Source organism: Oryzias latipes, chromosome 8, assembly GCF_002234675.1.
Source record: "Oryzias latipes chromosome 8, ASM223467v1".
Lineage (NCBI taxonomy): Eukaryota > Metazoa > Chordata > Actinopteri > Beloniformes > Adrianichthyidae > Oryzias > Oryzias latipes.
Genome location: NC_019866.2, coordinates 25,715,861 through 25,737,861, shown reverse-complemented (window position 1 = coordinate 25,737,861; position 22,001 = coordinate 25,715,861). Strand labels below are relative to the sequence as shown.

At 46.0% G+C, this 22,001-nt stretch overlaps 1 protein-coding gene across 2 annotated transcripts; it reads right to left on the bottom strand.

Annotated features, from left to right (window-relative positions):
- Positions 1-1,639: 1,639 nt before the first annotated feature.
- On the bottom strand, positions 1,640-21,017 carry nags (N-acetylglutamate synthase). 2 transcript variants are annotated; one of them, XM_023957902.1, is made up of 8 exons: positions 20,535-21,017; positions 15,861-16,138; positions 9,094-9,307; positions 8,805-8,985; positions 7,975-8,014; positions 7,763-7,894; positions 7,617-7,686; positions 1,640-2,253 (listed from the first exon to the last, which is right to left on the bottom strand). In XM_023957902.1, exons 1-8 carry the CDS (start codon positions 20,907-20,909, stop codon positions 2,236-2,238), a joined length of 1,308 nt encoding a protein of 435 aa, XP_023813670.1. In that variant the 5' UTR covers positions 20,910-21,017; the 3' UTR covers positions 1,640-2,235. The 2 variants fall into 2 exon arrangements, with proteins under 2 accessions (XP_023813670.1, XP_023813669.1); XM_023957901.1 differs by having other exon boundaries at positions 7,504-7,686; positions 20,535-21,011.
- Positions 21,018-22,001: the final 984 nt, after the last annotated feature.

Here is a 22,001-nt window from a genome sequence, read left to right as displayed (position 1 = left end):
AGGCAGACAGGCAGACGAGAAGACAGGTAGACGAGAAGACAGGCAGACGAGAAGACAGGCAGACAGGTAGACGAGAAGACAGGCAGACGAGAAGACGGGCAGACGAGAAGACAGGCAGACAGGCAGACGAGAAGACAGGTAGACGAGAAGACAGGCAGACAGGCAGACAGGCAGACGAGAAGACAGGCAGACAGGCAGACGAGAAGACAGGCAGACAGGCAGACAGGTAGACGAGAAGACAGGTAGACGAGAAGACAGGCAGACAGGCAGACGAGAAGACAGGCAGACGAGAGGACAGGCAGACGAGAAGACAGGTAGACGAAAAGACAGGCAGACGAGAGGACAGGCAGACGAGAAGACAGGCAGACAGGCAGACGAGAAGACAGACAGACGAGAAGACAGGCAGACGAGAAGACAGACAGACGAGAAGACAGGCAGACAGGCAGACGAGAAGACAGGCAGACAGGTAGACGAGAAGACAGGCAGACAGGCAGACGAGAAGACGGGCAGACGAGAAGACAGGCAGACAGGCAGACGAGAAGACAGGTAGACGAGAAGACAGGCAGACAGGCAGACGAGAAGACAGGCAGACGAGAAGACAGGCAGACAGGCAGACGAGAAGACAGGCAGACAGGCAGACGAGAGGACAGGTAGACGAGAAGACAGGCAGACGAGAAGACAGACAGACGAGAAGACAGGCAGACAGGCAGACGAGAAGACAGGCAGACAGGTAGACGAGAAGACAGGCAGACAGGCAGACAGGCAGACGAGAAGACGGGCAGACGAGAAGACAGGCAGACAGGCAGACGAGAAGACAGGTAGACGAGAAGACAGGCAGACGAGAAGACAGGCAGACAGGTAGACGAGAAGACAGGCAGACGAGAAGACGGGCAGACGAGAAGACAGGCAGACAGGCAGACGAGAAGACAGGTAGACGAGAAGACAGGCAGACAGGCAGACAGGCAGACGAGAAGACAGGCAGACAGGCAGACGAGAAGACAGGCAGACAGGCAGACAGGCAGACGAGAAGACAGGTAGACGAGAAGACAGGCAGACAGGCAGACGAGAAGACAGGCAGACGAGAGGACAGGCAGACGAGAAGACAGGTAGACGAAAAGACAGGCAGACGAGAGGACAGGCAGACGAGAAGACAGGCAGACAGGCAGACGAGAAGACAGACAGACGAGAAGACAGGCAGACGAGAAGACAGACAGACGAGAAGACAGGCAGACAGGCAGACGAGAAGACAGGCAGACAGGTAGACGAGAAGACAGGCAGACAGGCAGACGAGAAGACGGGCAGACGAGAAGACAGGCAGACAGGCAGACGAGAAGACAGGTAGACGAGAAGACAGGCAGACAGGCAGACAGGCAGACGAGAAGACAGGCAGACGAGAAGACAGGCAGACAGGCAGACGAGAAGACAGGCAGACAGGCAGACAGGCAGACGAGAAGACAGGTAGACGAGAAGACAGGCAGACAGGCAGACGAGAAGACAGGTAGACGAGAGGACAGGCAGACGAGAAGACAGGCAGACGAGAAGACAGGTAGACGAGAAGACAGGCAGACGAGGAGACAGACATTGTCCTGTCCGGCACCAAGATCTGCACAAGTCAAATAATTTCATGGATTTCCTCCTGTTGGTCACACGTCCATGTTTACTTTGAAATGCCAGCGTCATGGTTTGTGTTTTTCGAAGCCTGTGGAAGTTTTTTAGGAAAAGTCCAACTTTTTGTCTGCAAACTGAACAGAATGTTCACAGCAGTGGAACTATGGGTAAAGTTAGAAACAAACTGGTTCCTGGGAGAAAACCAACCAGCTGGAGGCGGCAAAGCATCAGCGCAGCTGCAGACTTTCATTTTGAAGGAATAACACTCTGAATGCTTTTTCTCAGACATGAGAGCAGAGGACCAACGAACCTCTTGGTCAGTTTTTGAAAAATGTTTGTCTTCTTTGCCAGATGCAGCGTGTTTCTAAATATGATGGAAGAGCATTCATTAAATTTTAATGATCAGCTAATGACTGTAATGTAATCTAGTTCTTGCTGTATTAAATGCTGATTAGCTGCTGTGAAGCAGTTCAGGATCCTGTGGCGGGAGGCTGCAGGGTCAAGGCTGAAGAGGAGCTGAGGAAGGAGTCAGGGAGGTTCTTGGCGTGCTCCACTAACATGTAGGAGTCTCTGATGTCTGTCAGTCCAAACCAGAAGACAGTCCAAAGTCCATTCACAAAACTGCCATCACAGTGTTTGAAGTACCTGGAGAGAAAATGAGAGGAAACCCTTGAAAGGCGGAGTCTTTGTGGTAGCCATCAGAATTCCTGCATCATGCTTGGTTAGACCGCCAACATGAGACACCTGGAGAAATCTTAGCATGTGAGAAGCATTAGCAGGCAATAAAGCTGCTGATTTATCAATGTCATGTGGATAGAACATGGGTTCAAGTGGGTTTGGACTGCACCTGAGTGTCTGTGGCCATGCATTAAATGGGCATTGGTCGGCGCTCTTTTAGCGTGCAGTGTTCACACCGGACTGTTGCTAGCCAGTACTAGCAAATGATGGAAGAGGCACGGTGTAAAATGTCAAATATCCAACTAGACACAAACCACAAATATTCATTTCTCCTTGATGATCAACTTTCAAATGGTCGCTTCTTTTTTTTTTTTTTTAACTTGTCCTATCCAACAGCTGGGCAGACAGATGAGAGCTGAGGGCCTCTTGTGTTGGACATATTTTACTTTAACAAGAGGGGTTATTAATCTTCAGACAAACCAAAGGTATGTCTGAATAAACCCCTTTTGTAATTGAGGCCAAACTTTATTAATTTCAATCATGTTTGGAAATCTTTGGTGTTGGACCGGACGGAAAAGGAAAGAAGGGAAGAAGAGAGAGGGACGCTAGAGAGAGGGGGGGTAGGGGGTGATAATAGGAGGGGAAGGGGGATAAGACCATGAAGCAGCATAAAGCAGACAGGTTTACTGGTTCTTTATCATTACGGTACGGTTCAAATGTAGTACAAAAAGGGCGGGGCCTGTTCGCACACACTCAAATGTTATCAACACACCTGCTAGCTGCAAAAATGTTCACATGTCGACATGTACACAAAACAGATAGTGTTCACACGCATACTTATGCCTTCAAACCAACTAGTGTGAAATATTTCATTCATTCAATCATGCAAACTGTTAGTGCAAAGGTGAGCTAACGCCAGTGCTCAGGTGAGTGTTTATGTTCTTCTAAAATGGATGGTGGAACGTGAAAAGAAGGAGGAGGAGCGCCCAGCCACCCCCACACCCAGACCCCCACCGCAGCAGCAGCGGCAGCCGGAATCCCCCCAACGCCACACGGGAACCGGCAGGGAACAACCGCCCCCCGGGCGACCAAGACCGCCACCCAGGCCAGGGCCAGCAGGACCGCCGCGAGGCCCCCAGAGCCAGAGAGCAGGGAGGCGCGGAGGGAAAGAGAGCGCCGCCCCCGCCCAGCCAGGAAAGCAGCCCCCCCGCCGCGCCGGGAGAGCCCAACGCAGGGCCCCACCGGAGAAAGACGCCCACAGCCCCAGACGAGCACCCCATCACCACCCAGGAGTTCCGGGCATCCCCCCGCCCCAACCCCAGGTACGAGCCAAGACCCCCCAAGAGAGACCCGCTCCGCACTCCAGGCAGCCACCCACCCGGCCCATGGTTGGTCCAGGGAGGAGCAAGGCAGGGGCCCGCCGCCCCCCGCCAGGGAGGGGGGAACCCCGGGGAAAAAAGGGGGCCCACAATGGGTGTTGTAAATATGGCCCGACCAGGCTCGGCCACTGTTGGAAGTTTGGCGAGGCCCAGCGCTCAGGGGCAAGGACCAGAACCCACCCCCCAGGGACACGAACACCCCCGGCTCAGGTGTAATGTGAACCCCCCACCGTGCGGAGAGAGCACCGTCGGGCCCAGGAAGCCGGCACCCCGGGGACACGGCCGCCGTCGCCAAGGGGCCCGCACCCCCCACCAGGGAAGGGGTAGGGGACAGATGGACCTAGGTCCCACCTTCCTTGCAGAATGTGTGTGCGTGTATGTGTGTTTGACAGGGTGTGTGTGTGCATGTGTGTGTGTTTATGTTGGGATGTATATATTGAGGGGGGAGGGGTGTGTGTACTAAGGGGGGTGCAGATAAAATTGGCAAGTAGGGCACTGAGGGGACATCTCCTGATTACTCACAGTGATGTCCCCTCACCCTCCCCACCAAGGGGCCCTAAATGTCTAAGGTGCGGTTAAAATTGGCGGGTAGGGTGCCAGGAGGACATTTGCTGCTTGCTTGCAGTGATGTCCAAGCACCCCCCCTACCAAGGACCCTACATGTCTAAGGTGCAAATAAAACCGAAAGAGGGGGGGCCCACTCCATATGGCAACCATAGGAGGGGGGCCACTGCCAAGTAGCTCCCCCCCAAGGCGCATCGCAGGCTAGACCCCCCACCCCCTCACCCTAATATGAGGTTATATGAGGAAGGGGGTAAGTTGGGGACAGCTGGTAGACTGTCCCCCGGTGGTCAAACAGCTGTCCCCCAGCCCCCCCCCAGCAAAGGGGCCAGTCCCACCCAGCCCAGGGACCCCACCCCCGGAGGCGCCGACACCCCAGCCCCAGCACCACCCACCCCACACAGAGGGAGAGGAGCCAGAAAGCGTCGCCCCCCCGGAGCAAGCCCAGGCCCCCACCCCCAAACGCCGGCCCTAGAAGGCAAGGCAAGTTTATTTGTATAGCACAATTCGTACACAAAGTAATTCAAGGTGCTTCACAAAACAGAAAAATGCATTAAAATCACAATACATCATAGAAATAATCAACGTAAAATTTACTTTAAAAGAAAAGAAAGAAAAAAAAAATAATAATTGAAAATTGATTTAAAAATAAAGGAAGGAAAGGAAAGAAAAGTGCAGATAGGACCTTTCAGTCATATACACGGCTAAACAGAAATGTTTTAAGTCTAGATTTGAACATGAACACAGAAGAGGCCTGTCTTACGACTTCAGGGAGGCTGTTCCAGATTTTAGCTGCAGAATATTGAAACGCTGATTCCCCTTGTTTAGTTCTGACTCTGGGAATCAACAGGAGGCCGGCCCCTGAGGTCCTCAGAGTACGAGATGATTCATATGGCACTAACATGTCAGAGATGTACTTTGGTGCGTGGCCATGGAGAGACTTGTACACAAGCAGAGCTGCTTTGAAGTCTATTCTTTGAGGTACAGGGAGCCAGTGCAGAGACCTGAGCACAGGACTAATGTGATCATACTTCCTGGTTCTGGTCAGGACTCGAGCAGCAGCATTCTGGATGTACTGAAGCTGTTTTACAGCTCGTTTGGAGAGGCCGGTGAGCAGGCCGTTACAGTAGTCTAACCTACTGGAGACAAATGCATGAATAAGTAGAAGAGCTCTGGTCAGGCATTGACGGGACCGAGGAAGCCAACCGGAGCAACCAAGCAAATGGTTGCTTCTTTTTAAAAAGAATGTTACCCAAACATCCCAAGCAAATCTGAGTCTCTGATTGGTCCCAGTTGAACTGCACCTGAGGGTCTGACACAGCTAAACTCAGGAACCGTTTGGTGGTTCCATCATACACCTTAATGCTGAGGGACAAGTCTTTGGTATGACTCAACCTGGATTTGAACTGGTGACCTTCCAGTCTCAGGGCGGACACTCCACCACAAGCCCAAGACTGTTAGACCCATCAAGGACACAACCAGCAGACAAAAATGCTGGTCCTCTGGTTCCAGAGCGAATTGGACCGAATTGGCTTCCATGTCTACTGAAGGTCAGACGTAGCTGGATGGGAAACACGACACTTGTTGACTGCTCATCCCATTCTTGACTTCAGTATACTGACTCCTCCCCCTTCTGTGCATAGTCTGGAGTGGGTATTGGTCCAGACTATGCACAGAGAGTCCCCCTCATACCCTGTACTCCCATCTCAATTACAATTACACACAAATCAGGTTAAATGAGTCATTCTGTTGTTCCTGTTCTGAACGTCTCTCTTTTGTCTGTGATTGTATCTTCATCTGCTTTTTGTTCTGTCACTCCTCAAAAGCCTAACTGATCCTTTCTTCTCTGCAACTGATGTTCCAAGGGTTTTGTTTGCATCCATCGGCTGTTTTATTTGTTGCTATTTCTGCAGTTACTGATGCCATGTGTTTATCTAACAGCATATTTTATGTAATCCCAGTTAGGTTTTTCAGCTTTTGTGTAGCCCTGGTAGTGAAAAGGTGCTTTGTAAATCAACAAAATGGTATAGATTTGTTTTCTGATCAAACTTTTTGTAAATGGTCTGGATGGGCGCATGTCTGGACAGACGCATGTCTGGATGGACGCATGTCTGGATGGGCGCATGTCTGGATGGACGCATGTCTGGACGGACGCATGTCTGGACGGACGCATGTCTGGATGGGCGCATGTCTGGATGGACGCATGTCTGGACGGACGCATGTCTGGACGGACGCATGTCTGGACGGACGCATGTCTGGACGGACGCATGTCTGGACGGACGCATGTCTGGATGGACGCATGTCTGGAGGAGTCTTACCAAGCCTGGCAGTCTTGGTAAGACTCCTTCTTCAGCGACAGTGATGTATTTCACCCAAAGGTGGCGGCAGATCCTAGCTATGCTCTGAGGCTGTACTCTTGCATGGTGGTGTAGTGGTTAGCATTCTTGTCTCACAGCAGGAAGGCTGTGATTCAAACCCCCGCTGGGACCTTCTGTGTGGAGTCTGCATGTTGTTCCTGTGCACGACTGTTTTTTCCTGGACATCAACTTCCTCCCACAGCCCAAAAGTATACAACATTTGTCAGTTGGTCCAGTTCAGGTGTGTGTTGGCTGCAGCCCCCAAAGGGGTGCACTGGGGGCTTCCCACACTTTGTCCCCCCATCTTATGTCACATGTACTCTTTTCTTTTTTTGCTGTTGGTCTCTTTCTATTTCATGGTTCATCCATCTTGTCTCACTGTTTCGCTGATTTCTTGTCAGCGTAACTTTGCATTCTTGTTTTTTGTTTTGTTTTTACAGCCCGCCGAGTTCTGCATCCCGATTGGCTGTTAACCTTTTCAATCAATCTTCTCCCTGTCGTCTCCTGGACAGAATGCATTCAGTTTGTCACATTTTCATAAATGTCAGACCGTGATCAGATCTTTGTTTTATTCTATGAAAAAGTCTGAAAATGTTAATGTCTGTCTGAGAAAAGTGTAGACTGTGTGTAGTGAGGAGTTTTGCAGCCTTTGAACATCTATCCTGCGTCCCAGATTTCAACTATTGCAGGTTATTTATGGAACGTTTACCATGCGATGAACGAGGGACCACTGAATAGAAAAGTCTTTTTTTTCTCCATATTTCTACTCTCTGATGAGAGCAGATGTTGTTTGTTTGTGCCGCCCCTCTTCCTGTCATGTTTCAGCTCCTTTTTCTCTTCATCTAGAAATAGAGTCATTGTGTTCCAACACAACACCTGGTTGTGTTGGAACAGTCCACGTCTGAAAAGGCGTTTCTCACCATGGGTTGATTTTGTTTGCAGCTTTCGACCTCCAGAATAATTTGCCCTGGTCATGTCTGATGCACTCCCACAGGATGTGGCTCATGCCCTGGCCCTGCTTACTGCTGCTCACCACAAACTTGTCCAGATAAGGAGTGCCGCCGTTCACCGGCTCCATTGTGATGATGGCTGCTGCGTTGTAGCTGAAAGGACCCAGCGACAGTTCATGTGGCTTCAACACACTGCAGAAGAAGCTGTTCCTGCAGCTGTTGGACTCACCCTTCAGAGAGGTAGATGGCGCGCAGCCGCCCCTTCAGAGAGTCGAAGTAATCCTCCTTCAGAGTTTTATCAAAGGACTTGTTGATGAGAGCCAGCAGGCGCTGCACATCTATGCCAACCAGAGAGGAGTACCTGCACAAGCCAAGCCAAGAGCAGACTATGAATTCAGGCTTGCAGCCCAGAGGAGCAGTGTTTGAGTGACACCTACTGACCGGTGAATGGGATCTCCACTTTTAAAGAGGGTTCCAGATCCTGACAGCAGGAAGAGAACACAGATTAGACTGAACTGCCGCTGACAGAGCACTAAAGCGAGCTCAGAAGGTCGCAGAAGTGGATGTACAGCAGGAGACTGAGAAAGGGGAGGAGCCTATCAGCCTAGCTGTGCACGTGTGTGTGTATGTGCTCATGAATTTAAAACACAGCTATAGCATAATAAAACTGCTTGACTTCAGTTCTTGATTTAACCCCAACCTGACTGCAGCACCTACATCCCTGGCACAAGCTTTTTCCACCGTCAGCTTTTCATCTGCTCCTCATTCACAGTGATTTGAATAAAAAAAATAGTCAGAAATGCAGTTTTGAGCTTAATTTTCTTTAGCTCTTGAGAAACAGCCCCTTAAATCCAAACTCCCCACTATCCCACCCAAACACATCATTAGAAAGGCCAGGATGTCCTGATTTAGGCACATCAGGTCTTAGTAGAGAAATTCAGAAGTGCCAAAGGACCCGATTCCAAACCAAATGTCCCCTACAGAAGCCATGAATGGGCTGGTTCTCAGGAGGATGTCCTCCATCAATGGAAAATCCCACCAAAACCTGTTCAAAACTCCAAAAAGGCGGTTTTCATTGGAGTGGGTCTCTAAAGATGAGTTCTGTCTGAGTGAAGTAAAAGTTTTAGTCATTTCTTAATGCATAAAATCTAGACGAGATGATGCCCCTGTTGCAGAGGAAGTGCAGCCACAGCCCCCCCAGATTTGGAGTCTCAGCTCCCTCAGTCACCATCATACTTGGATCCATCAGGATGATGAAGGCAGAAGTTCACCTCTGTGGCTGAACAGCTCGGACAGCAGAGTGTCGGCTGAGGTGATCACGGCGGACGACTCTGCCGGCAGCTGGTTGAGGATTTTGGTGATGGTGGTGACTTTGCGGCGTTCGGCCTCACTCAGACATGATGCGGTGGACAAACGGGGCAGGTCAGCAGGGAGAGACACAGTATCCAGCACCTGAAACCCACATTTACCTGCTTTAAAATGGATTCCGTAACACATGGCGCTGATCCAGTGTCAGATTGCTGCACTGGTCTTTCTGTTAAACGCATGCAGGGTTCCTGCCTTTCGTTCTGGGCTTCGCAGGCCTCCGCAGTGGTTCAGGAACATGACCTTGTGCGGCTGCAGAGCTCGGGAAACAGCTGCTGTGACCTCAGTTTGGTCCAGGATGACCGAACAACCTCTGGTGTCCCTCCCCACCGGACAGATGAGCGGGATCATCCCACTGTCCAGACTCCACTGAAGAAGACTGGTTACCACATCGATGTAGGGTCGGTCGCTGAGCAGCAACAAATCAGACAGAAGATCATCGAGAGGTCAGGAAAAAAACCTTTTTCTCTTTGATGCAGGACATTTAAAACTCCAGTTTAGACTTTTGAAGGACTTCCTAAGTATTTCAGCTTGAGAAACTTTAAAGACAAATACTGACATTACTCTGGAACATTTTTCTATCTCTTCCACTTAGCTTGTTAGATTTAAAATTACTCTGTTCAAAAATGGTAACAATTTCTTTTTCTCTTTTCATTCATTTAGTTGAGATTATCATCTAAGCTTCTTTCTGCTTCTCATAATTGATTCATGGTTTAGTCTCGTTAGTTTTTACTCCCACCTTTACATGTAAAGCTTTGGCTCCACTAATAAGGAATACCTTCCATAAAACCCTCTTAAGAGACCGTATTGGACATTTGAAGACCTGGCTTCGCTTTGGATGGTAAAGGTTTCAATTTGACCAAAAGCCCCCAAAGGGGCAGTTATGTCAGCGTTTTGTCCCATGCCATTTAAAGTCCCTCTCCAATCATCTTCTGATCAGTTTTCAAAGTGTTCCCGCTGGTATTTTAATGAGGACGATGCAGTTTTTAGCCTAACTGTAAAATCTGTGCCATTTTCTGGGACATAGTTTCTGCAGAGCGGCAGGAGAAACTAGAAATTTGCACAGAGTAAGCCCGCCTCCACTTCCCATCACCCATCTGTTTTCAGTCTCTCCTGCTAGCTTACAGCCCCTCACAGCCCCAAGCTAACACTAGCAGCAACATCCGATCCATCCATCCATCCAGTTCTGATCCAGAGAACTGAGGCGTTCATGGATCTGTTGGTCTGCAGGTGGAGGATCAGAATGTAAGGTTGAGGGGTTGTTAAAGGACCCAAAATGCAGAGACGGGAGGCACACGGTTCCTAGGCCACAACAGAAAGCGCTGCTGAGCAGGGAACCCAAAACAAAACTCACTTCAGGCTAATCAGGTAAACAGGGCAGAAGACGAACAGGAAAATGATGGTATGGACCAGGGGGGTATTCCAGAAGGCCCGTTTAAACTAGCCTGACTTTAAGCCTGAACTCTGGCTGAAATCCGCCTGAACTTGTTTACTCTGGGTATGTCGGTTCCAAAAGACCGGATATGAGTTAGCGTAATTACGCTCCACTTGGTAACCCTGGGTTAACGCACGTGCACAGCAGGTACATAAAGACATTCTCAATGGATCGCCGATTTACGGAGTCACCATGGAAACGCGTGGAGAAAAAAAGAAAGCGGTATACTTCAGTGAGACGGAGTCAGAGTTTCTCATTTCTTTTGTAATGCAGGACCATAAATATTTAGACAGAGACACATTCTAATTTAGTTTCTGTACATTACCACAGTGAATTTTAAATAAAACAACTCAGATGCCATTGAAGTGCAGACTTTCAGCTTTTATTCCATGGGTTGAACAAAAAGATTACATAAAAATGTGAAAAACTAAAGTATTTTTAAACACAATCCCTTCATTTCATGGGCTGGTCAGTCATTGGACAAATGAAATAACTGCAAACCAAATGGTCATTCCCAATACTTGGTTGTTGGCGATGACAGCCTGAAGTCTTGAACTCATGGACATCACCAGATGCTGGTTTTCTCCTTCTGAATGCTCTGCCAGGCCTTTACTGCAGCGGCAAACAGTTGCTGTTTGTTTGTGGGCCTTTCTGTCTGAAGTTTAGTCTTCAACAAGTGAAATGCTGCTCAATTGGGTTCAGATCAGGTGACTGACTTGGCCATTCAAGAATATCCACTTCTTTGCTTTAATAAACTCCTGAGTTGCTTTGGCTGGAGGTTTTGGGTCGTTGTCCATCTGTATTATAAAACGCTGCCCAATCAGTTTGGCTGCATTCACCTGGATCTGCGCAGACAGGGCTGCATTCACCTGGATCTGTGCAGACAGGGCTGCATTCACCTGGATCTGCGCAGACAGGGCTGCATTCACCTGGATCTGCGCAGACAGGGCTGCATTCACCTGGATCTGCGCAGACAGGGCTGCATTCACCTGGATCTGCGCAGACAGTCTGTCTCTGAACACCTCAGAATTCTTTAGGCTTCTGTCCTGTGTCACGTCATCAATAAACACTAGTGTCCCAGTGCCACTAGCAGCCATGCACGCCCAGACCATCACACTGCCTCCACCGTGTTTTACTGATGATGTAGTGTGCTTTGGATCAGGAGCTTCTTCACGCCTTCTCCATACTTTCCTCTTGCCATCATTCTGGTAGAGGTTGATTATGGTTTCATCTGTCCAAAGAATGTTTTTCCAGAACTTTTTGAGATGCTTTTTAGCAAAGTCCAATCTAGCCTTCCTATTCTTGAGGCTTCTGAGTGGCTTGCATCTTGCAGTGTTCCCTCTGGATCTACTTTCATGCAGTCTTCTTTTGATGGTAGACTTGGATATTGATCCGCCTACCTCCTGGAGAGTGTTGTTCCCTTGGTTGGCTGTTGTGAACGGGTTCCTCTTCACCATGGAAATGATTCTGCCATCATCCACCACTGTTGTCTTCCGTGGACGTTCAGGTCTTTTTGTGTTGCTGAGTTCACCAGAGCTTTCTTTCTTTCTCAGGATGAACCACACTGTTGATGTTGCCACTCCTAATACTGTAGTAGTTTCTGGTTTCATGTTTTTTTTCTGTTTTCTCAGCTTAATGATGGCTCCTTTCACCTGCATGGAGAGCTCCTTTGACCGCATGTTGTCTGTTCACAGCAAAATTTTCCAAATGCAGCACGAGTCCTCTAATCAACTCCAGGCCTTTTATCTGCTTCACTCATAATGACATAACAAGGGAATTACCCACACCTGCCCATGCAATAGCATGGAAGTCAATTGTCCAATTACTTACCAGACCATGAAATGAAGGGATTGTGTTTAAAAAATGCTTTAGTTTTTCACAATTTTATGCAATCTTTTTGTTCAACCCATGGAATAAAAGCTGAAAGTCTGCACTTCAATGGCATCATGCCCAACTAATTGCTTCAGTTGGTAACAAGTAATTGAGTTAAATTTTTCAACCTAATTTCTTACATTTATCCAACTCAATATTTTTTTACAGCTCAAATTTACATATTTACATAACTAAATGTCCTATTACTCTAATTCAATTAAATGTGTTTCCATTTATACTTCTTTAACTCTCATGTGTCTAAGTTACAGGCTGCAGATATTCTCATTTTTATCAAATTAAAATGAGTGATACATTGCAAATTATCAGCTTGAAACATGGATACTTTATAACAAGATTGATTTCAACTTCATTGCTTGTATTAAAATATTTCACTAATGATGCTAAATATCCTCATCAGCCTCTTCCTCCCTCTCACTCATGGTGCAGAAAGAATTAAACATAACAGGACAAAATAACTCGACAAAACACAGTAAAACAGCTAAACAACTAAACACATTTGGTCAAAAACCCACACTTAAACCCAAACCCATCCAGACAGGCAAAGGGAATGGTATCCCACAATCCCTTGCGATGCAGATCTAACAGCAGCACCAAAGTTACACCTCCTTAATTGAATTAATTAAAATGAAAGTAGGCTGCACGGTGGCGCAGTGGTTAGCGCTCTTGCCTCACAGCAAAAAGGCCTCCAGTTCAAGTCCCAGCTGGGGGACATGAAAAACATTACATCAACAGGGGACCTTTCTGTGTGGAGTTTGCATGTTCTCCCCGTGCATGCGTGGGTTCTCTCCGGGGTCTCCGGCTTCCTCCCACTGTCCAAAAACATGCTTCATAGGTTGATTGGTCACTCTAAATTGACCATAGGTGTGAGTGTGAGAGTGAATGGGTGTGTGTTTGTGGACATTCTACCCTGCGACAGACTGGCGACCTGTCCAGGTTTCCCCCTGCCTTTGCCAACAAGTGGCCAGGATAGGCTCCAGCAGCCCCGTGACCCCAAAAGGGAAAAACAGTTAAGAAAATGAAAGTAAAATAACTGTCTCATAACTATGCGTTATTTTTAAACTGACTTAACAAAAAGAAAGATTTTTAATGATCTTAACTGAAGCAAATAATGAAGTTAGATCAAAGTATAAAGTTTCTCTTTCCAACATCCATGTGTGGTCTTATCACCCTCTCACGGTGGAAAAAGTATTATCTGAGCTTCTTCATCCACTAAATCATCTTCAAATGGACACGCCATGCTGCTTCACCTCTCTGAAAACAAACTAACCTTCAACTAAACCTGCTCCAGACCAGGTTATGTTCAGAGCATGAGTTGCTATGGCAACTTGACATACTCTGAAACATACCTCCATTTCTGGAACCGAAAGCTGAGGTTATCAACTTCCTTAGCCTCAAACTTACCGTGGGAGCTAGCAGAACCTGCTCTCTGGAATACCCCCCTGGTCAAGAGGGAGGCAGAGGGGTATTCCAGAAAGCAGATTAAGCTAGCTCTCACGGTAAATTCAAACATATGAGAGTTCAAGAACTATAATTCATTACGATGGAAAAAAGATTACTTGAATTGGAGTAATATGACATTTAGTTAAATAAATATGTAAATTTGAGTTGTTTAAACATTTATTGAGTTTTATAGACGTAAGAAATTAGGTTGAATAAATTTAACTCAATTACTTGTTACCAATAGAAGTAATTCATTTAGGTTGGCAAAATTGGATAAGTTATATATATATATATATATATATATATATATGCGTCAGTTGAAAATGGAAATAAGATCAGAAACTTGTGCGTTTACTTTGTTCTTTTTCTCCAAGCAGAAACTCTTTCTTTTGATGATGATGCAGCCGTATTACTTTTTGATGGACGTATAATCTTTATACGCCGTCATTTAAATCTCAGACTCCGTCTCACTGAAGTGTAGCCTCTCTTTTTTTCTCCACGTGTTTCCATGGTGACTCCGTAAATCGGCGATCCATTGAGAATGTCTTTATGTACCTGCTGTGTACGTGCGTTAACCCAGGGTTACCAAGTGGAGCGTAATTACGCCAACTCATATCCGGTCTGTTGGAACCGACATACCCAGAGTAAGCAAGTTCAGGCGGATTTCAGCCAGAGTTCAGGCTTAAAGTCAGGGTAGTTTAAACATGCTTCCTGGAATACCCCCCAGAGGCAAGACTCAAATCCAAACAGAACTGACAAGACACAGGTGAGAACGATCAGGAGAGATTGGAACCAGGAAGTAAAACTCAAAACTAACACATACAGGAAACTTTCAAAATAAAACAGGAACCAGAACTCAAACATGACGGAACAAAAACAGAAGCAAAAACCAAGGCAAATAACACAAACCCTGATGCAGAATGGGGCGGAGCAGGGAGACTTTGGCCCCGCCCACTGTAGCAGCTTTTTCAAACAGCATTTTTTTTGTCTCCTGATTCACCAAGGTTTGAATTAAAAAAAATAGACATCCAGTTGTCCTTTATCATGAGAAAAGTGCAACAAGAGCTTTGAAAAACACCACAAACACCACTCTCATCAGAGTGAGTCTATCCCATCACTATCACCTGTTCAGCTGAAATGAAGGAGATGAAGGCGGAGGATCTGAAGGATCTACGGTCAACAGTCCAGAGGAACGGGGAGAGTGGAAAAGAAGTGAAGAAGAGTGTAGGCAGGTTGGAATGGGTGGAGAAAAGTGTCAGAAAAGAGTTTGAGCTGGAATGAAAGGAAAGGTGTGGAGAGAGCAGCCATGTTGTTTCCTAGACACTGAGGAAGACAGGACGCAGAGACGAAGATGCTGAGGTTCAGGATGGATCAGGAATGAGGACAGCAGAGGGACAGACATGTTAGAGGAGATAAAGCCAGACTGAGATGGTTGAGACATGTCCAGAGGACAGACGGTGAATCCATTGAGTCTAGAGCTGCCAGAGGTCTAGAGGAAGACCAGAGAGGAGGATTCTGGATGAAGGAAGACATGAAGGTAGCTGCTGGTAGAGGACGCAGGAGACAGACGGAGGAAGCTGATTGGCTGTGGGGTGAAGGGAAACGCCCAGAGGAAAAGACAAAGTACTGATGCAGGATATCATGACATGAAGACATGAAATGGAGTTACAGAAACAGAAATACCGCTGAAAGTGGTCACAATTCAGACGCAACTCCTCCACTACAAGGTTAAAGATGGCCTTACAGCTCGGAATGATGTCATGAACCCAGACATGTTTACCAACGCGTTTGTAGAGTTAAAACCAATAAACCTGATCTCTCAACATGAAATGTAAATGAGATATGTAGACGATGTAGCGATGAGGCTAACTGAAAACCTGACAGTAGCTTCTCCTGTATGTGACGGGATTGTCTAGTTTATGGACACATTTTTGGACTAGTATTGAGCATCGAATTTGACACGTGTCATAAGAAGAACCAGATGCCAAAAAATGCGACGACCATATGTTTTTTCTTTTCATGCATTTTTCTGCTGCTGTGACTTATACTCCAAAACACGGTACTTGTGTAACAGATGTAAGAAATTATACAGTACGAAATAGAAAGAAGAAAGGAAACGTTTGAAGTGCATCTACAATCAAAGTCTATGTAAGCCTGCAGGTAGGAGAGTCTCCTCCCTTTAAGTTGTGCTTACTTGCTTCCATTTGGCGCCTCTTGCAGGTGGAGAACCGCCTCTGAGGAGAAGAACGGGAGGACGGTGCCCGAGTGCTGCTGCAGAGCTTGACTCAGCTGCTGGCATCGCTCCATCAGTCCACTGGTGGGACATCCAGAGACGGAGCCTCCGGACTTTGGCGCCTCGTCCTCAGACCATGCAATGATTACAACCGGCTTCATGTCCATCCTCTGCAGGAAGGACAGTCCAAACGCGAGGCTTTGGACCATTTCCCTGCTGTGGAAAACGGAGCTGTCCACCTGCACAGACAACGTTGGTTTGGATTAGACAATTCCAAACAGATCTGCTCTTCAGGACCACTCCCTCCATGATGTATGCCTAAAACACAACAGTTGAAAGTCTTTTGACTTTGACAGTCTTTTGATTCTGCTCTCACTTGCATCCTCCCACCCTGCACACAAACACTATCCTGTCTTTCAGCAGCTCATGTGCAATCCCATCACTGCAATCCATCCCTGTGTCCTGGATTCAGGCCTCTGGGTTTTTTTCCAGAACGTTTCAACTTGGTCATCAATAGGTTTTATTTCTGTCAGAAATCACTAGGGCGGGACCCAGAATCGAGGAGACTGGACTTGGTTGGAAGAAACTAAAAAACGGGACAAAACCATGAAACATGAGAGTGAAAAAGGAGATGAGCTGACAATGCAGAGCTGAAAACCAGACCCTTCTATGTACTGAGAACAATGAACAGGAATGAAAGCAGCTGTGGGTGATTGGCATGAACCTGCAGTGACCGAACAGGATTGTTACGGCTGTGGCCGGATTTGGTTTTGTTTGGTTCTGTTTGTTCTGTGTTTTGTGTATTTCTGTATCAGAGTGGGACCTCTGTGTTTTTCTGCATCTTTGTGTGTCTGTTTATGTCTGATTCTTTTCAGGTGTGCTGGCAAAGGTGTGGCCTCCCATTGGACAAGCTGATGGAGGCCATCTTTAAAAACACCTCATGGACGAGTCTCCACGGCAGCGGCGAGTCTCCATTTTGGTTTGTATTTCACCGCCTGTTTAGTTTGTGTTGCACTTTGTGGTTTTGTGCCCACTCTGTTTAGTCTTTTGGTTTGTAGTTGTGTTAAGTGAAGCTGTAGGGGTGAGCTGCCATTTTCTTTAGTACATTTTTTTATCTCCTGTTTTTGTTAGTCTAGGGAGGTTAGTGTTTGTCAATGATTTCCCTTTTCTTTCATTTACAGGTAAATGACATGTTTCAGTTGGGGGGGTTTGTTTGTTATTTTGGCCTCGATTCACCCAGGGGGGTATTCCAGAAAGCAGGTTCTGTTAGCTCCCACGGTAAGTTTGAGGCTAAGGAAGTTGATAACCTCAGCTTTCGGTTCCAGAAATGGAGGTATGTTTCAGAGTATGTCAAGTTGCCATAGCAACTCATGCTCTGAACATAACCTGGTCTGGAGCAGGTTTAGTTGAAGGTTAGTTTGTTTACAGAGAGGTGAAGCAGCATGGCGTGTCCATTTGAAGATGATTTAGTGGATGAAGAAGCTCAGATAATACTTTTTCCACCATGAGAGGGTGATAAGACCACATATGGATGTTGGAAAGATAAACTTTATACTTTGATCTAAATTAATTGTTTGCTTCAGTTAAGATCATTAAAAATCTTTCTTTTTGTTAAGTCAGTTTAAAAATAACATGTAGTTATCAGACAGTTATTTTACTTTCATTCAAATTAATTCAATTAAGTAGATGTAACTTTGGTGCTGCTGTTAAATTGGCACCGCAAGGGATTGTGGGATACCACTCCCTTTGCCTGTTTGGACGGATTTGGGTTCAAGTGTGGGTTTTTGACCAAATGTGTTTAGTTGTTTAGCTGTTTTACTGTGTTTTGCCGTGTTTTGTAGAGTTATTTTGTCCTACTTTGCTCAAGTCTCTGCACCATGAGTGAGAGGATGATGAGTTTATATAGCACCCCTACAGTTCATTAGAATACTGACAATGTTGTGGAATTCATAAATGAAATCATGCGCTAAACTTATAATGTTTTGTTCTTTTTATTGTTATAAAAATGAGTCTCTGCCGGCTCAAACTTAATATGAGAATTCAAGCATTATAATTCATTACAATGGAAAAAAAATTACTTGATTTGCAGTAATATGACATTTAGTTAAATAAATATGTAAATTTGAGTTGTATTAACAATTAATGAGTTTTATAGACGTAAGAAATTAGGTTGAATAAATTTAACTCAATTAATTACTTGTTACCAATAGAAATAATTCATTTAAGGTGGCAACATTGGATATATATATATATAGATATATATATATATATCTATATATATATATATATATATAGATATATATCCAATTTTGCCACCTTAAATGAATTATTTCTATATATGCGCGCGCGTCACTTGAAAATAGAAATAAGATCAGAAACTCGTGCGTTTACTTTGTCTGTTCTTCTACTACGAGCAAAAACTCTTTCTTTTGATGATGATGCAGCCGTGTTACTTTTTGATGGACGTATAATCTTTATACGCCGTCATTTAAATCTCAGACTCCGTCTCACTGAAGTATTGCGCTCTCTTTTTTTTCTCCACGTGTTTCCATGGTGACTCCAGAAATCGGCGATCCATTGAGAATGTCTTTATGTACCTGCTGTGCACGTGCATTAACCCAGGGTTACCAAGTGGAGCGTAATTACACCAACTCATATCCGGTGTTTTGGAACCGACATACCCAGAGTAAGCAAGTTCAGGTGGATTTCAGCCAGAGTTCAGGCTTAAAGTCAGGCTAGTTTAAACATTTAAACATGGAATACCTCCCTGAAGCCTTTTTGCTTTACTTTTAGTTGTTGGTTGTTTATTTATTTGTAAATAAATTTGTCTTTTTTTTTTTATGGAGACCTTTGCTTGGTGTGTGTTAATTTAAATTTAGTAGCCAAAACTTTACTTTTTTTATGTTATGCCCCCCTAGGTACCCCTAGACTCTGAAGGGGGCGTAACAATGACCTTCCCAGCTTTCAGTCCATCAAAAGACCCTCATGTTCAGGTCTTTACTGCATGTCTGTCTGTCATGGAGGGTCGGCAGAAAAAGCTCCAGAACCAATGAAACCGGCCTGGATAAAAACTATGGGAGCACTTCATTGACTCTGATCATCAGCCATAAATTATGGTATGAATGATGTTAAAATGAAAGATTACAGCAGTAATACAGATAAATGCAGTTAAGAATAAATCTTGACTGTAAATAAAAATGTAGATGAGGAATTGTGGGAAAAATATTTGAATTATTGTTCTAAAGAACTTGATAAATGCAGAAAATTCTATCTAAACTACTTTATGCTGCAAAAGGGAAGCATTTAGTTTCAGGGATGAAGATCTGAGGACTGTTATCAGAACCATAAAGCTGAATATTTATGGAATAGCTCTATGGTCAGTGGGTGGTGTTGTGAACTTCTCCAGAGGTTCGTTGTTGGACTCCAACCCAAAGTCAGTGTGTGATTGTCTGAACCGGACCCGTCATCTGGAAATATATTAATCTCCAAATAACCATTACAATAACCATGACGGTTTTCAGTCTTGAGTTTTACACTGAATTTTTCCCTGGGGGGGCATCGATTTACAGCATAATTTGAGGGTTCAATAAAATCTACTATTAAGAGTTTGGACTTTTGGATTCTAAGTAACTCATCATTCTCAGGTTTGGTGTTAGGATCAGGCGGTTGAGCAGGTCGTCCAAAGATGGAAGGGTCGGTGGTTCGATCCCCGTTGCCCCAGCCAACAGGGAGGCGGGAACTGGTGCCGTGCCTCTCTGTCTGCCCCAGGGCAGCTGAAGGTCAAAGGTTACCATCACCAAGTATAAATGAATGATGGACACATTGAAAGAACTTTGAGTGTCTAGAAAAGCAGATCAATCTAATCCATTATTAAAGTTACTATTATCAGTAATGAATCTGAACCTGGGGAGAAGCATTATCATTAGTCCATTGAGACTCCAACAGTTCACATTAGCTGTCAAAAAATGGCAGGTTTCTGTCACATTCCTTCACGCGTCTTCTTTTTCTGTTTGACACCAGAGAGTGGACGGCTCCATCTTTGGGAGGATCTTTCCAAATCAGTCATTCTTTGTTGGCATGCATCCATTCAGTATTCATCTTTGGTCAATTTCAATTCTAAATTTCACATCTTTGAGCTCTTCAAACACAGCAGAACAACAGCAAACACATCATTGTATTGATCAGAAGATTGAGCAATAAAAGCTGAAGTTTCTCGTTGTCCAGCCTGCTGGATGAGTTTGTTCTGATGGCTTTTCCTTTCAGCCACCTTCAACAGAGAGAGATTCTTAAAGACCAAATCCAAAGATGATAATTCTCTTCTCCTTCAATATTTGTTTGATCATTGAAAAAACAATTATAACAGTTTAGCATTTATGACAGAACAGTTGCAAAAAGAAACATAAACGTCTATCATCTGTCCTCCATTCACTACTCTGCACTCCTGATGAAATGATCACAGCCCAGAAAAACTGCAGCTCTGCTGTCTCCAAACATTTGACAGGTTGGAATTTATTTATTTCAAGCAATAAAAAAATACATTAAAGTAGACAAACAAACGAAATATGCATATAGATATATCAGACTTAAGATGATAATCATTAGTCAGTTTCAAGAACATCAGAAGGTAAAGTTTACCTCCAGGACGGCAAAAGCCGGGGACTGGGCCGAGGTCGCCCTCTGGAACTGGGTCAGCCAGTACCGAGCCTCTCGCGGATCTCCTCCCACTTCGTTTAGAAACGCTTTAACGTCGCGGTAAATCAGGTTCCGGTTCGTCCGAGCATGCCGGTCTGCAGCGGAGATGCAGCCGGTGGTTTCCTGCTGAGCCGGAGCCGCAGCTCTGCCCCCCGCGCCGGCTGCGCTGAAGCTCGCCAGGCGGCGCTGGAGGACGATCAGCCGGCGGTTCTGGTGACCAGAACTCCGGGCCAGTGTGGCGGAACACGGGCTCGATAAGTATTTCCCCGCGATCACCATGGCCCGGCAGCCAGCGGAGCCGCCGTTGACTTTGGACATGATGGCGTCAGCAGGCGTGAGGCAGAGCTGCAGCCTCAGCAGACAGCAGCAGCTGGCTGCGTGGACGCGCTTTCAGCGCTGCTGCGTCAGCACTTCTCAAATGTCAGCAGACTGACCCCGTAGCGCAGGCTGGTTCCATGTGCACATGCACCGGCCTGCGCGCACATGGAACCATGTGCACATGGAACCGGCCTGCGCGCACATGGAACCATATGCGCGCAGGCTGAACTCCTGCAGGACACACAAATGAAAGGTATGAAAACACAAGTACGCACACGTAAAAATTTCCAAACATGCCTCATCACACGTGCATGTAAAAACACAAACATAAACACACATGTAGACACAGAACAGACCGAAAAACACACAAACACATATATGCAAACACATGCACATAAACACAAATACACACGAGTAATAGAAGACACAATCGCATGGAAACACTCAAGTAAAACACTACAAAATCAACAACTGCACAAACACACATTAACACATCATGAACAAAGAGTCACACACAAAACCAGAAACCAACTCTCAAGTAAACAATGTTTTTCGGCGAATCCCTTCAGGGGTCGCTGCAGCCAATCAGCTTTCACTGATCCGCTCAGGCGCTTTGGAGGCTTCCAGACACTAGCCTGTGTTTGATCCGGGCTGGGGACCGGCACAGGGAGGTCCAGACTTGGGCCTACCTTGTGGCACATGGTTAGGCAGCAATGTGAAGGCCCAAGGACCCACACTGGATGAAGCTCACCGAGGCCCCTGGGAATCGAACCCTGGTTTCCCATGAGCCAGTCCAAGTGAGCCATCCAACCAGCTACTCACACAACATATACACACACTAAATAAACACACAGCAAAGCAAAACACAATCACCAAAGATAAAAACACACACGTAGAAACACTGGATGGTTTGATCCTGAAGCACAATCCACTTTCTTTCCCCCTTTTTTAGGAGACTGAACTGCTTTTGTTAACCTGACAAAAGCTTTGAAATGAACACATGAACACACTTTTCTCTTCCAGACGGTTTGAACTTACCTTAGAACAATCCAGGCTGGATTTCAGAGAGAAAAGGCTGAATGTTGGAGAGCA